The sequence below is a fragment of the Drosophila arizonae genome, chromosome 3 (assembly GCF_054131065.1).
Source record: "Drosophila arizonae isolate 15081-1271.41 chromosome 3, UAZ_ARI_1.0, whole genome shotgun sequence".
Taxonomy (NCBI): domain Eukaryota; kingdom Metazoa; phylum Arthropoda; class Insecta; order Diptera; family Drosophilidae; genus Drosophila; species Drosophila arizonae.
In genome coordinates, this window is record NC_142923.1 from 10,100,403 (window position 1) to 10,113,960 (window position 13,558).

At 42.7% G+C, this 13,558-nt stretch overlaps 4 protein-coding genes across 7 annotated transcripts; 2 read left to right on the plus strand and 2 right to left on the minus strand.

The window, feature by feature from the left end:
• Positions 1-113: 113 nt before the first annotated feature.
• BBS8 (tetratricopeptide repeat protein 8) lies at positions 114-11,068 on the plus strand. 4 transcript variants are annotated; one of them, XM_089464544.1, is made up of 6 exons: positions 114-586; positions 687-822; positions 7,598-7,822; positions 7,911-8,624; positions 9,633-10,666; positions 10,804-11,068. In XM_089464544.1, the coding sequence occupies exons 4-6, from the start codon at positions 8,162-8,164 to the stop codon at positions 11,020-11,022; spliced, it is 1,716 nt and encodes a 571-aa protein (XP_089320670.1). In that variant the 5' UTR covers positions 114-586; positions 687-822; positions 7,598-7,822; positions 7,911-8,161; the 3' UTR covers positions 11,023-11,068. The 4 variants fall into 4 exon arrangements, with proteins under 4 accessions (XP_089320670.1, XP_089320671.1, XP_089320672.1 ...); XM_089464545.1 differs by having other exon boundaries at positions 687-805; XM_089464546.1 differs by having other exon boundaries at positions 690-805.
• Position 11,069: 1 nt separating this feature from the next.
• Positions 11,070-11,905, minus strand: LOC108610509 (ADP-ribosylation factor-like protein 16). The gene is made up of 2 exons (XM_018002645.2): positions 11,352-11,905; positions 11,070-11,299 (listed from the first exon to the last, which is right to left on the minus strand). The coding sequence occupies exons 1-2, from the start codon at positions 11,704-11,706 to the stop codon at positions 11,070-11,072; spliced, it is 585 nt and encodes a 194-aa protein (XP_017858134.1). The 5' UTR covers positions 11,707-11,905.
• Positions 11,906-11,921: 16 nt separating this feature from the next.
• Positions 11,922-13,445, plus strand: LOC108610510 (uncharacterized). The gene has a single exon (XM_018002646.2). It carries the CDS (start codon positions 12,211-12,213, stop codon positions 12,634-12,636), a length of 426 nt encoding a protein of 141 aa, XP_017858135.1. The 5' UTR covers positions 11,922-12,210; the 3' UTR covers positions 12,637-13,445.
• On the minus strand, positions 12,687-13,461 carry RpLP1 (Ribosomal protein LP1). Its single transcript, XM_018002647.2, has 2 exons — positions 13,253-13,461; positions 12,687-13,107 (listed from the first exon to the last, which is right to left on the minus strand). The coding sequence occupies exons 1-2, from the start codon at positions 13,322-13,324 to the stop codon at positions 12,841-12,843; spliced, it is 339 nt and encodes a 112-aa protein (XP_017858136.1). The 5' UTR covers positions 13,325-13,461; the 3' UTR covers positions 12,687-12,840.
• Positions 13,462-13,558: the final 97 nt, after the last annotated feature.

Sequence of the window (13,558 nt, forward strand, 5' to 3'; positions counted from 1 at the left end):
TCAAACTGAAGTCCGAGTCGAGAGAGTTTCGTTATGAGAGCGCAACTGTAGAGTGCTCGTGTGTGTGTGTACGAGTATCTCCCACTGAGATTTAAGATTGGAATGCGCCGTGTACATGATAGCACTCGATGTATGCGTGTATGCGTTTGCGTGTAGAAGAGAGAAAGAGAGCCGATCGTTTTATGGTATAGTGTGAGCAGCAGTAACGGCGACGGAAAAGGCGAAGGCGACGGCGGCTCAGCGACCAGGTTGAAATTGATGGCAAAGAATTTGGCTGGGACGGCAAACGCTGCTTGCGCTGCTGTCGCCGTCAGCGCTGGTATGCTCTGTTCGGACTTATAAACAGCACAGACTGAAGAATACAATTGAACAGCACACAATTCTCTGACAAACACACTCACACATACACGTTGGAATCACCTTTTTCTCTTGCACCCGTCTTTAATACTGATGGAAGCATTTGCAAATCTTCCAACTAAGATGCGAACATAAAGCCGCAGCCAAAAAAAAACAAAAAAAAAACAAAAAAAAAAAAAAAAAACTGAGAAACCAAAGCAGCCAAAAGCAACAACAATAGGACAGAAAGGTAAATACTGAACAAAATAAATAAAAACTTCAAAGGAGAATCCCAGTAGCTAACTGAAATGTCAGTGTGTAAGTGAAATTCCAATGTTTTATCTTGGCAGCAGCACCAGCAGCAAGAACAACTATTTGGAGCCCGACACGAAAACAACGAATAAGAACAAGAATGGAATAACAACGGTTAAGAGATGCCCTTATCGGCAATATACATACATATACATATGTATGTGCATTAAATGGGTATATTATATATTATTTTATATAGTTTTAGGACATACAAAATAAGTTTAAATTTAAATTTAACACTGGCATCAATTTTAACAGTGCTACAATATTCACTACACACTATCATTTATATAGACATAATAACATTATCTGTTAAAAATCTAAATTTGTAGATAAAGTGTGCGGCATAACAGATATGCTCGCTTTACAACCGCAGTGTGTGCAAAGTAAAGGAGAAAAGCGCGACGCAAGGCCGCGGCAGAGGCTGAGACGACAGCGACTTCAGCAACGAAGAACGCGCAAAAGAAATAGCAACACATATACACACAAATACAAGCAAGCACTCACATGTACATACAGGCAAACCTTGGTTACTTGCTCTTTGCAAAGGGGCTTGGAGCGGAGTGAAAAGGGAGAGCGCTACGTTGCGTTGCGCTGCCCGCTGTCCATTTGTAAGAGCGGGTTGCGCGGTCGCCGTTCTCTGCTGCTACGATATCGTCACTTGGGCGCATTCCTCAGCATAATGTGAGCTTGATTTGCTGGATTCTTTTTGCCTCTTGCGCTGTCGCTCGCACTGTTGCTGCAGACCCATCTATTCCAGAGCCCTTGTCTCGCTCACACACACGCACACTCGAAATTATTTTGTTGCCGTTTTTTCTGCCTTCCGATTTTTAAGTTTTCTCAAATATGCCGCACACACATATGTATATATACATATATATTTATACATATGTATGTATATATTTATATGTGGAGTTGGACACGACGCCGGAGCCATGTTCTGGACAGGTCGGGGGTTGGGGGTCGGGGTCGCTACGGCCATAACTTGTTGGCCGCGCGACGGGAAAGCAGCACTGGGAACCTGGCGCGAGCTCTTCGATTTCTTTCAGTGTATTTGCTATGCACCGTTGTTGTTGCTGTTTCTTTGGTTCTAAGACCGGTTGTTGTTGCTGGTACGTTCTTGGTCAACATAGTTTGTGTGAGTGTGCGTGTATGTATTTGTATATTTGTGAGACTGAGTGAGTGCGAGTGTTTATGTGTTGAGATGCTGGAGCCTGTGACTGTTCGGAGGCCTTGTCTTCAAAACAAAAATATTTTATGCAATTCCTTGAATGCGAGTTGGCTTTTTAGATACCCTTGATACATTGAAAATCTTTAAAGGTATCTGGGTGTCAAACAAAGCAGTATGATAAATTCCTAGAATATACATATGAATACTATATATGTATATATACATGAACACATGGTATAGCTGAAGTTTAAACGAACGAAAGCCTAGGTTACGGTTAAGTTTAAGTTTCGCATACAGCGTGTCAACTAGTCGGTCAGCCGTGACGACCATACGCCTTTTTCGCATTTTGTTTTGGAAATTGATTCTTGAATCGAATCTTGACCGAATCTGGCAGAATTGGCGCGCAATTTGACAGGGCGCTGGCTTAGCCATTGGTAACGTTAGCTGCAGCCTGTGCTTAGCATATGGGAAATTCCAATGTTGGGCAATCTTCTCTCTATTGCAAGAAATCGCAACTCGTTGGAATATCGATAGTATAAGAATAGCAACGATAATGTACTCTCTGTCATTTTTGGCTGGAATTTGGTGTTTGTATGTGTATATACATATGTATATGTGCGTGTTACTTTGTTTGCGTTACGCTTTATTGGCGTTGCTGTCGCATATTTTGTTTTTATTTTGACCGAATATTATTGACCAGTCATGCTGAACCTCCATCTACGTCTCTCTCACTATTTGGACTGCACCTCAAATGATAATGTTAATGAACATGGACATTCCTCTCACTCTCTCGTTCTTTTTCTCTGTCTGCACCACTCCTCCTGTCCCTCACTCTTAAAGTATTTTTATTACCTTTGTTACACTAACTTACTTCATGCTCGCAGTTTTTGTCGTTGTCGCTGTTGCTTTTTAATTTGTATATATGTATGTAAATAAGAAATCGCATTTGATTCCCCGTATGTCTCACCCTATCCCCTCTTAACTTTCTCCCTCAGCAACACACACTTCTAATTCTGCATGAATGAGCGATTTTTCTATGAAATAATTTGCTTTATGATTTGATTCTTCGGAAGTTATCTATACTAACCACGAACTTAAAATTGTTTGTAAATTCTACAGCGAAAACTCGTCCAAACGAACTCCCACTACTCCAATAAGGAATATGCCTCATCATTGCCCCCTTATTAGCTGTACATTGAAAGTGAAGAGGAAGTATATAAAATGGAGCTCCTATTGACAATATTTTTAAATTTTTTGCCAATCGTTTGTGGATTGTGGAATGTGGTGTCTCTGTCACTGTGTATGTCTGCAATGTCCACTGGCTGAGAGTCAGTCGGTGTCTAATCTGCCTACCCTACTTTCACTCCAATTCCAGTCATCGGCATCTCGCTCAATTCAATTTATTCGAGCCAAACTTTTCTCTAGCCGCATGCCAGTAGCAGCAACAAAAACAACATCGAGTGCTGTTTCAATGGAGCTGCAAAGTGGCGCCGTTGTATTTGTAGTTTCCAGTGGTTGGAAAGAGGGGAGGAGTTGTGTTGTTCACAAAACTGCAATGAATTTCGACTGTTGTTGTTGTTGTTACTGCTGAAGTTGCTACTGCGTTGGGGGATTTGCCTTTTTCGGCATTGGAATGCCGCGTGTTTGCTGCTGTTGTTGTTGCTGCTGCTGCTCAACAATAATAACAACAATGCTGCTTTTAAAATGTGTTCTAAATAAATTCCAAAGAAATGAAAGAATCGGGGAGAAGCATAGAGATGAGAGTGTGATGTGCAAAATAATTCCTTTGTCTTCCAGGGCTTTTCTCTCTGTTATTAAAGTTGTGGGATTTTATTGAGTATTTATGCCAGACTGCGTCAAACACTTTTTCCATTGGAATTTGTCTATGCCTAACAGCTGCGCGTAATGTTCATGTGGATTTAATGGAATCCCAAATAGATATACGATTTGGCATATCTGATAACAAAGAACCATCTAGCAGATGTTGTAAAACTTGTTTTATATCACCTTCTTATATAAAATTTTTTTTTTACCTACTCTGCATTCCTGAGCTTTCGTGCTATTTCGTGCGTACGCCTGTGTCACGCGGCCACCGCTAATCGGGCTCGGGGGCGCAGATGTACAAGTAACTCACTCGCCGATACAAATTCTGAGCTGCGCAACGCGATTGCAATCTTTGGAGCAGCGGCAGCAGCAGAGGCAACGGCAGCGGAAGCAACAACAATGCGGCACGAGACTTGACTGCGACGCAGGCAGCAGCGAGCTAGCCCCCAATGGGCCCATAAGCGCGTTGGCCGCGACAGCGACAGCGACGTCAACGTCGCGCGTGCGCTGTCTCAACGGATGTCTGGGCCAGTGTAGTTGCTGTTGTTGTTGTTGTTGTTGTTTTGGCAATTTCTTGCTTACCTGTTTGCAGGCTGCAGGCTGTAAACCTCAGCTGCAGCTTTCTTGCGATTTTTCTTGCTCTCCTTTAGTCTCTCTTTGCCGCATTCTCGCTGTCTCTCGCGACTTGCGCCATCTCGCTCTCACTGCCATAGGCCTTGCAAAAATCGAAAAAATCAACCAATTGCCGTACAGTAGCTGAGGTATTTTTTGTTTTTTTTTTTTTTTTTTTTAGTTTTTTGTTGTTTTTTTTTAATGCTTTTAATGAGCGTTTATATTGCACAGGCAGCCGCTGCATTGGCATCCCAGTCTATGGGCAGTTGCTGTTATTGCCTTGTCTTTTACTTCTGCTTCTTCTTCGGCTTCTTGCGGTTGGTTCCGCAGCTAACTATATATATGTATATATATATTAATTCCATATTTTTCTTTCACATCGAAAAATATCGCATAGATTTGATAAAAAAAAAAAAGAAGTAACCGCAAACACTTGTATAAATAATCAATGCGTGAATAATAGAATAAGATTCTCATGAGTTGCTGTTGCTGTTGTTGTTGTGGGCAAGTTGTTAACTATCAAGCACAATAATCATAACAACTAAATATGACAATGTGTAAGAACTTGTCGAATAAGTTAAAATAAAGCTCTTAAAAATGAATTATACTATTAATAGAAAGGGGGTTTTTATTTAATCAGTAAATAGGGAAAGTTAAATATAAACATATCTATATTTATAAATTTCTTCATTTATGGAGAACCTATGGAAGAAAGACTATATAGATATAGTTAATAATTTTGGCTTAGAGATGGGACTGAGGGATGACTAACATCCCTCTTGTCGCTCTTCCATGGATCTCTTCAGTTTTTGGCAATACATATGTATTAGCATATAATATTACGCAATGTCTTAGCCTGGCCAATTACTACACTCTAGAATTTTCGCACACATGCCAGCGTCCGTTCAAATATTTTCGCTCGGAATTTTTGACGGGTATGGAAATAAATATTAGTGCACTTATATGACTAGACTAGCGCCAGCTGCGATTTCCCCAAATATATATAAACATACATATTTAACATATATGAGGCAAAGAAAACAAATGTCCAGCTGACAGCTGTGCCAGATGATGAGAATGGGACTCGGATTACGTGGAACGTTGCGGGAGATTCGCTTTGTCGCGTCGTCTACGGGGCGTATGATTAATGCCAGGCATGTCAAATATGAGCAAAAATACAAAAAAAAAAAAAAAAAAAAAAAAAACTCTGAGTGTGCCGACTGTGATAAAAGCTAAGTTGGCAATGCTGACGCATTATGACCAACTGATAAGCAAAGCAAATGCAGCACCGAAAAATTCGCTATACCCTGTAAATGAGTGAAGCTTACGGCATGATGTGCTATAAGCAGGAATTTCACATTTAATTTGATGGTGAAACTTTAACAATATATGTAAGAAGTACCAAAAATTGCTTAAGAGTGGGCATGCCATGCTTGAGGATAGGTATGTAACATGAAAATTAAAGCTTGGAATCTGCAACAAAAGTCGGGTCTAATTGAGCTAGGGCCTGCTACTATAATCTTCTTATATGGTGTAAAAAATTGTACGATGTGCTTGTCACAAAGTATGCAACACAGAAACATTTTTAAGTACTAAAAACTTACAAATAGATAACTCTAGTTCCGTTATCTTTATATGCAAAATACACTGTAAATGATAAATCCAAAGTATATCAGGATACTCGAACATTGTCACATTCAAATGCAGAAACTTTCATTACAGGGTATTAGCTAGTTGCTTACTGCCTGAGACCGAGAGACCTGCCCATGCGGCACAGTGGGAGGATATCTCGCACAAAAGTCAAGTCGAGATACAAGCGCCCAGATATGAGATACAAGATACGTGCTACATGTGTAGCTTGTCGGCTGATAATGAGCTATAACTTTTTGTTCTGTTTTTCGTTTTGGTCTCAGTTTTTGTTTTGGCAAATCGACAGACATCAGCATTCACATTTGGTATTCACAGACGTATTCTCCTATCTCGTATCATTCGAAATTCGGAAAATATCTATTGAAAATTATTCAAATTTTAATTAGCGAGTTGCCCTTTGGGCCGTGGGAGCCAAAGCTAAACTTTAAATTATGAAGATACAGATACATATAGAATTTGGTTATTTAAAAATGTGTGTGTGTGTGTTTCTCTGTGTGTGTGTGTGTGTGTGTGTGTGTGTGTGTGAGTCTATGTGCACGCAAACGCCCAGCTAGGCTGATAAATATTTGGCTTTTGCATGCCAGCGCGATGAGTTCAACGCGGACGTCAACGCAAATGCTTGTTGTTGTTGTTGCTGTAATTGTTGTTGTCGTTTGTTGGCTATTAGTTGTTGTTGTCGCTTGTTGTTGCCGCTCATTTAATTTCCAAACATTTATCAACAAATATTTGGCGCTTATCATTTGCTCGAGTCAAACAGCAGCGCTCGAGACGGCGTCTGTCTGAGAAGCCTCATAGTCTCCTACGCCTCCTGCGCCTTCTCTGCACCGGCTGCAGCGGCTGCTCATCCGCTGAAGATTTGTTCACCTTGAACACCTGCCCTGCCAGCCCCCGGTAAACCTCGATTCTATGCCAAATTTTGCATCACATTTGCGCGACGCTTTTTTATTCGCTTACTTAGCCAATTCCGAGAAAAGGGCGAAGCTTGTGGCGGGGCAAAAGCAGGTGCCACATATTTGCAAAAGTGATGCATATATAAAGACTTAGACTATTCTATACAAAATTCCTTATATATTGCGATACGACCTTTCATACGTTGACTATATAAAGATTATGATCTCTACGTCGAATTGTTAGTTAGTATAATTGATATAATCGTATTATTAATATAATTTTCTTTTGTATCGTGATATTATGCAATTTCATTATTTTGAGAGTCTATACTTAAGCTTATTGTTGCTTGGAGAGTATGGAAAACATAGTCAAAGAACCAGAATCAAAAACCAAGAACTAAGCATAGAATTAGAATAAAAACCAGAGTAAATTTATTAAATATTTTTAATTAAAAAATTTTTTTGGCTGGTAATTCTTGTGTTTTTATTTGAAGCACTGCATCAATTGATACTGATACAAGGAATGGTCTTTATTAAACTCATCTAAATATGTTTACATTTGTATATATATTTATATCTTATTTTTTTTTTTTTAGATAAGTCTCTTTACACTCTGATTAGTTTCTTGTGTTTGCTGTTCACAATCTTTTTACCTTTACATTATTGCCATAGATTAAGTAGCTAAAAAAGAAAACAAAATATTTTTGGAAATTCAACTTGATATAAAATAGCTTAAAAAAAAAAAAAAAAAAAACAACATAATAATTCTAATGTTTATTTAATTAAGCTTTGGGGTTTTCAGTCCATCCCAGCGCTGAGTCAGAGCCACATTTGTTGTGGCTTATTAAATAGCTGTCATGGCAACCGCAATTCCCAGTAGTCAAGACCCGAGACCCAGCGACCGGAAGGCAGAGCCCAACCAAAATTGAGCCCTAGACACAGGCCACAACAAACCGAAAGGATTTCTCAAATTAAAACTCATCAAAGAACTAAAGAGCAGAAGAGATCGAAATAAAAATAAATCAAGGTAGGTACAAATTATGGGCATAGAAAAATTAGAAGAACTGCAGACGAAATAACTAAAAAAAAAAAAAAAAAAACAACAAAAATAACAGCAGCAGCAGAAGAAACCATTAGCAGGCAGCAAGAAGAGAAGCAACAGCAGCAGGAGGAGGCGACAGCGGGGCGTGGCGGTCAAGGAATGACACGCATCCGGTTTTAAAATTCCAACCGACCACAAGTTGAAGAAGAAGAGGAGGAAGACAAGCGAGCAAGCAGCGAAGAGGCAGCTGCCCAAAGGAATTCAAACACTTGAAATTAAGAGCAGAGCGAAATAAAGGCCTTTTTGGTTGGGTGTCCCCGCCAAATGACGCCAGCTGCGACGCTTGCCGCGACGCCGGCCGCGACGCTGGCCACATTGGAGCTGCAATATTTTCGTGCCATCTCGTTCTATCGCCGGCGCAGCTACGAGCAGTGCGCCGAGGTGTGCAACGCGCTGCTCCAAGCGGGCCACGACAACAATGTCCAAATCTTTGCCAAGCACGAGCAGCAGCAGCAGCAGGAGGAGGCGCAGCAAGAGCAACAGCAACAGCAGCAGCAGCAGCAGACGGAGCACGAGTCCAGCCAAGGCTATAAATACGGTAGCCATTTGCAGCGAATTGGCCCGCGGCGAAGACGCGGCGAAGCGGCAAAGGATGGGGGCACAGGCCAGCCCGTGGCATCCATAATGCCCACTTGGCTGATGGAGGGCGTCTGGCAGCTGAAGATGCGCGCGCTCACACAGCGCGTCTACTTGGACGATCTCGAGGTGGACGATGCGGCCGATGGGGGTGAGTGGGAGGGAAGCAGAGGAGTTACGTGTGAATCTGTTGGAGAAGCGTTTTATTTAGCCATGTGGAGAAGACTTTTAGAGGGTAGCTGGAAAGATTTACTACTATTGGAGTATTTCCAGTACTTCTACTATCTTCACCATTACTACTACAATACGACTACTACTACTACTGTATTTACCATTACTACTACAATACGACTACTAATACTACACTTACTACTACTGCATTTACAATTACTACTACAATACGACTACTACTACTACTATTACTACTACTGTATTTACCATTACTACTATAATACGACTACTACTACTACTGTATTTACCATTACCAATACAATACGACTACTAATACTACACTTACTACTACTGCATTTACAATTACTACTACAATACGACTACTAATACTACACTTACTACTACTGCATTTACAATTACTACTACAATACGACTACTACTACTACTATTACTACTACTGTATTTACCATTACTACTATAATACGACTACTACTACTACTGTATTTACCATTACCAATACAATACGACTACTAATACTACACTTACTACTACTGCATTTACAATTACTACTACAATACGACTACTAATACTACACTTACTACTACTGCATTTACAATTACTACTACAATACGACTACTACTACTACTATTACTACTACTGTATTTACCATTACTACTACAATACGACTACTACTACTACTATTACTACTACTGTATTTACCATTACTACTACAATACGACTACTACTACAACTGTATTTACCATTACTACTGCAATACGACTGCTACTACTGCTATTACTACTACTGTATTTACCATTACTACTACAATACGGCTACTACTACTACTATTACTACTACTGTATTTACCATTACTACTACTACGCTTACTATACTACTATTATTACTATACTACTTTTGCTACTACTTTATTTACCAATCCTACTACTACTAAATTTTAATTTCTATTAATCTCTCTTCCAATGGCCAGCCAACGAGGAGGTGGAATTCGAGCGCATTGCCACTGCAGCTCGTCCCGGCACCAGCATCAAGACCGCCTTTCAGCCACGACCCAGCACCAGTCAACGGCGTGGCACGGCTTTGAGCCACTCGAGCGGCAGCACACGTCCCGGCTCGGCATTGACACGCCCGGGCACGGCCATCAGTCGACCGGGCTCCTCGCTAGGCGCACGTCCCGCCTCGAGATGTGGCACCGCGTCCCGGGTGCGGGCCACCTCGGCGGCCGCCTTCAATGTGGGCGATGCGACGGCCGCGTTGTACCAGGCCTCGCGGCTGAATCCCACCATCTATGCGGAGAGGGAGGCGATTGTGAAGGCGCTGTTCCAGTTCCTCTACTACCACGAGGCGGACGTGCAGAAGGCGCATTCGCTCTGCCAGGCCGTGCTCGATGTGCAGCGCCAGCGACCAGGCCAGGCGGCACTAGCTCCGCCTGCGGATGCCGCCCGCACAGACTGGTGGTGGCAGCAGCAGATGGGCCGCTGTCTGCTGGCTCTGCACTATCCACGCCGCGCCGAGAGCCATCTGCAGCAGTCGCTGGCAGCCTTTCCGCATCCGGATACTTATCTCCTACTCTCGCGGCTTTATCAGCGTCTGCGACAGCCGGAGCGCTCGCTGGTGCTCATCGGCCAGGCTGCGGAGCGACAGCCATTCGATGTAACCTTCAGGCTGGAGCAGGCACGCATTCACGCAGCCATGTCCCAGCAGGAGGATGCACTGCAGCTGTACCGCCTGGCCGCCCGCCTGCAGCCCATCAATGTGGAGGCGTTGGCCAGCATTGCTGTCAGCTACTTCTACGACAACAATCCGGAGATGTCACTGATGTACTACAGACGCATCCTTTCCCTGGGCGTCCACACCGCGGAGCTCTACTCCAACATAGCCCTCTGCTGTCTCTATGGCGGTCAGATTGATCTGGTGTTGCCGTGCTTTCAGCGCGCCTTGCGGATGGCCACGCAGCCGGAGCAGAAGGCAGACATTTGGTACAATCTCAGCTTTGTGGCATTGGTCAGTATGATGAACAACCCAATACCCTGTAGTCATAGGAAATGGGACTATCTATGTATGGATTGCAAGCAAAAATCTATATATAAATATTCCAAGTCAGGCCATTATTATATATAATCTCTGTAATACTTCCGCAGACATCGGGTGACTTTAACCTGGCCAAACGCTGCCTACAGCTCTGCCTCACCGCCGACGCACGTGACGGAGCCGCGTTGAACAATTTGGCTGTGCTGTCTGCCCATGGTGGGGATGTAATGGGTGCCAAGTCTTATCTGAATGCGGCCAAGGACGTGCTGCCCGAGGCGAGCGAAGTGAACGCCAATCTGCAGTACATGGAACTCAACTACAAGCTTTAGATCTGAGTTTATTGTACACACGAATAAAGCTACTGAGAGAAACCGATTCATGGTCTTTGGAGCCAGTCGTAGATGGTGCTGAGACCCACCTTGGTCACTGCGCTGGCCTCTACAATGGTCACCTGCTGTCGTATCTGTTTCTGCAGCTTGGACATTTGCAGCATGAGCAACGCCTCGTTGCGCATCTGGCGGTAGGAGTAGTCCATTTTGGTCAGCACGAGGAGGATTTTAACCTTTTGCAGACGCGGCTCGGTGAGAATCGAATAGAAGAGCACGCCTGCAATCAAGTCCATTGTGAACGAGTATTTGATTTGGCTATCTCTACGCACCTGCAGCTGAGATCTGACACAGATTAGAAGCATCCACCACATAGATGAGCTTTTTGACATCCTCAAAATATTGACTTTGACGCCACAGAGGCGCCATGCTGCCTCCAATTTCCAGCACCTGTATAAACTTAGCCAGGTGTTTGCCGCCATGCGGTGTGGCTACGACATCTGTTGTTGGCGGTGGTGGTTTGTGCCTATCAGCATTTGCGGACTTTTCAGGAAAGTAAATGCGAAAGATGCCTGTACCAATTGTGGGCATGGAGTAGCTCGTCTCATCTATAGAGTCTGGCTCTTGCAGAGCCTTGAGCAGATGAGTTTTGCCCGCACGCTTGGGTCCTAGACAAATGCAAGACATTGCGTCTGCTATAAATTTGTTTCATTATCTTTATCTATCGATTTAACAACCAGACTAGCCTTGGTAACCATTTTAAAATAGCGTTACGCTCCACAGTGTCGCCATCTGTTGTATAAAAATTAACAGTGCGTGTATTTTCATCGCGATAGTTTTGGCTCTGTATAAAAATATTTGAATGTGTAATAGTAGCGATAGATTCAGTGCTGAACAGCGTGCTTTTGTTTTTTTGTTGCCGACTCACTTCGTTCATTGCATTATTCTATAAAATTCAAATTTGAACACATTTCTACTCATTTCTTGTCAATATAATTCTACTTCTATATGAAATTTGTGAAAGTTCAAGAATTGTATTAAGATACACAATTATTAAGCGCTTTACTTGAAACTAGCCAGCAAGCGCAGCAAAGACGTTGACCAACTATTCCCCCAACAGTTGACCGTGTAAACATATGATTTTCGAAACAAAAAAGCAGAATATTAAGTATTTGTTTTGACTGCCGCAAAATGAGTGCATTTGAAACGAAAAACGAAAAATGTGGCTTCCACAAGCAATTTGCGCTGGACATAAATGGGAATAGCACAGAGTTCGTGTTTCACGAATTCGAAGACAAATGGATGCTGTTGATCACACAGCTGGGCAAATTGCCGGCATTCTACAATGTGGCGTTTGACGTGAAACGCGACCATCGAGTATTGCCCTTTGCTCATGGCCCAGTGGATGATCCAGAGTTCCATGTCTCGGTGCCTGTGACAATGACCTGCTGCATGGGCGTCGACTCAGATGAAATACGCGGTGGCATACAGTTTTTAATTAACAAGACGGCGATCAACAAGTGTCCGTCCGAATTGCTTATCGCGTTGGGATTGAAGAAAATCGAATCGGAAGATTTGAGAGCCATTGCCAAAGTGTTGGAAAATGGCATATTTTAAGCGACTACTCTATACTTTTAAGCCCAATAAAAATTACAACAATCTTGGAATCACTTTAAAGTAAACTTTTATATTTCCTCGCGTTTGTACATTAAAACGTGTACGAATGTGGGAAGATTACAAAATCTTACTACACATACACGGCGGATGTTGTTGCCTCTGTACGTTAGTTGTTGCAGTAGTCTTATCTGCTGCGGATACACTTTAATCGAACAGACCGAAGCCCATGTCGTCGTCGGAGACATCAGACTCCTCTTCCTTCTTCTTCTCCTCCTTCTTGGATTCGGCAGCGGGCGCGGCGGCAGCGGCTGGTGCAGCAGCACCGCCAGCTGGGGCAGCTCCAACGCCGGAGCCAATGTTGGTGATCAAGTCCTTGACATTGATGCCCTCCAACGCCTTGGCAAACAGACCAGGCCAGTAGGGCTCCACCTCAACATTGGCGGCCTTCAGGATGGTCGAGATTTTCTCACCCTACAAATGATACGAAACAAAAATATAATTAGTGTGCAGTCCAAACATTACGTATTCAAAGTAATATCCACAAATCCACAATTTAACACGGAGGATTGTCGTTAATTTCGCAGATTTGTTTTGAGTTCGATTTTTAGCAACTTACGGTGACGGCGACATCATCATCGACGAGGATGAGGGAGGCGTAGACGCATGCGAGCTCAGCTTTTGTCGACATATTTAAACTGTTAGCTTAATTAATAATTGGTGCAAGTTGCCAAAAATTAATGTTTTATAATAATCGGCCTTAGCTCGAAAGAGAACAAGCACACGGAACAGAATCCTAAACCGGAAAGAAAGATAGCTGTTAAGTTGGTTGCGCCTTAAAGTGTTTTGTAGTTATTCGCTGTGAATAGCAAATATTTCACTTGCCAACACTGGTAGAAAATGTAAACAAATGCCTATCGATTGC

Bases quoted from the DNA above. Each gene is read 5' to 3' on its own strand.
- BBS8 (XM_089464544.1), top strand. From the start codon at position 8,162: ATGACGCCAGCTGCGACGCTTGCCGCGACGCCGGCCGCGACGCTGGCC. The intron at 8,625-9,632 runs GTGAGTGGGAGG...TCCAATGGCCAG, and splicing joins GGACGATGCGGCCGATGGGG to CCAACGAGGAGGTGGAATTC. The intron at 10,667-10,803 runs GTCAGTATGATG...ATACTTCCGCAG, and splicing joins ATCTCAGCTTTGTGGCATTG to ACATCGGGTGACTTTAACCT.
- LOC108610509 (XM_018002645.2), bottom strand. From the start codon at position 11,706: ATGTCTTGCATTTGTCTAGGACCCAAGCGTGCGGGCAAAACTCATCTG. The intron at 11,300-11,351 runs GTGCGTAGAGAT...ACTTGATTGCAG, and splicing joins GTGTCAGATCTCAGCTGCAG to GCGTGCTCTTCTATTCGATT.
- LOC108610510 (XM_018002646.2), top strand. From the start codon at position 12,211: ATGAGTGCATTTGAAACGAAAAACGAAAAATGTGGCTTCCACAAGCAA.
- RpLP1 (XM_018002647.2), bottom strand. From the start codon at position 13,324: ATGTCGACAAAAGCTGAGCTCGCATGCGTCTACGCCTCCCTCATCCTC. The intron at 13,108-13,252 runs GTAAGTTGCTAA...TATCATTTGTAG, and splicing joins ATGATGATGTCGCCGTCACC to GGTGAGAAAATCTCGACCAT.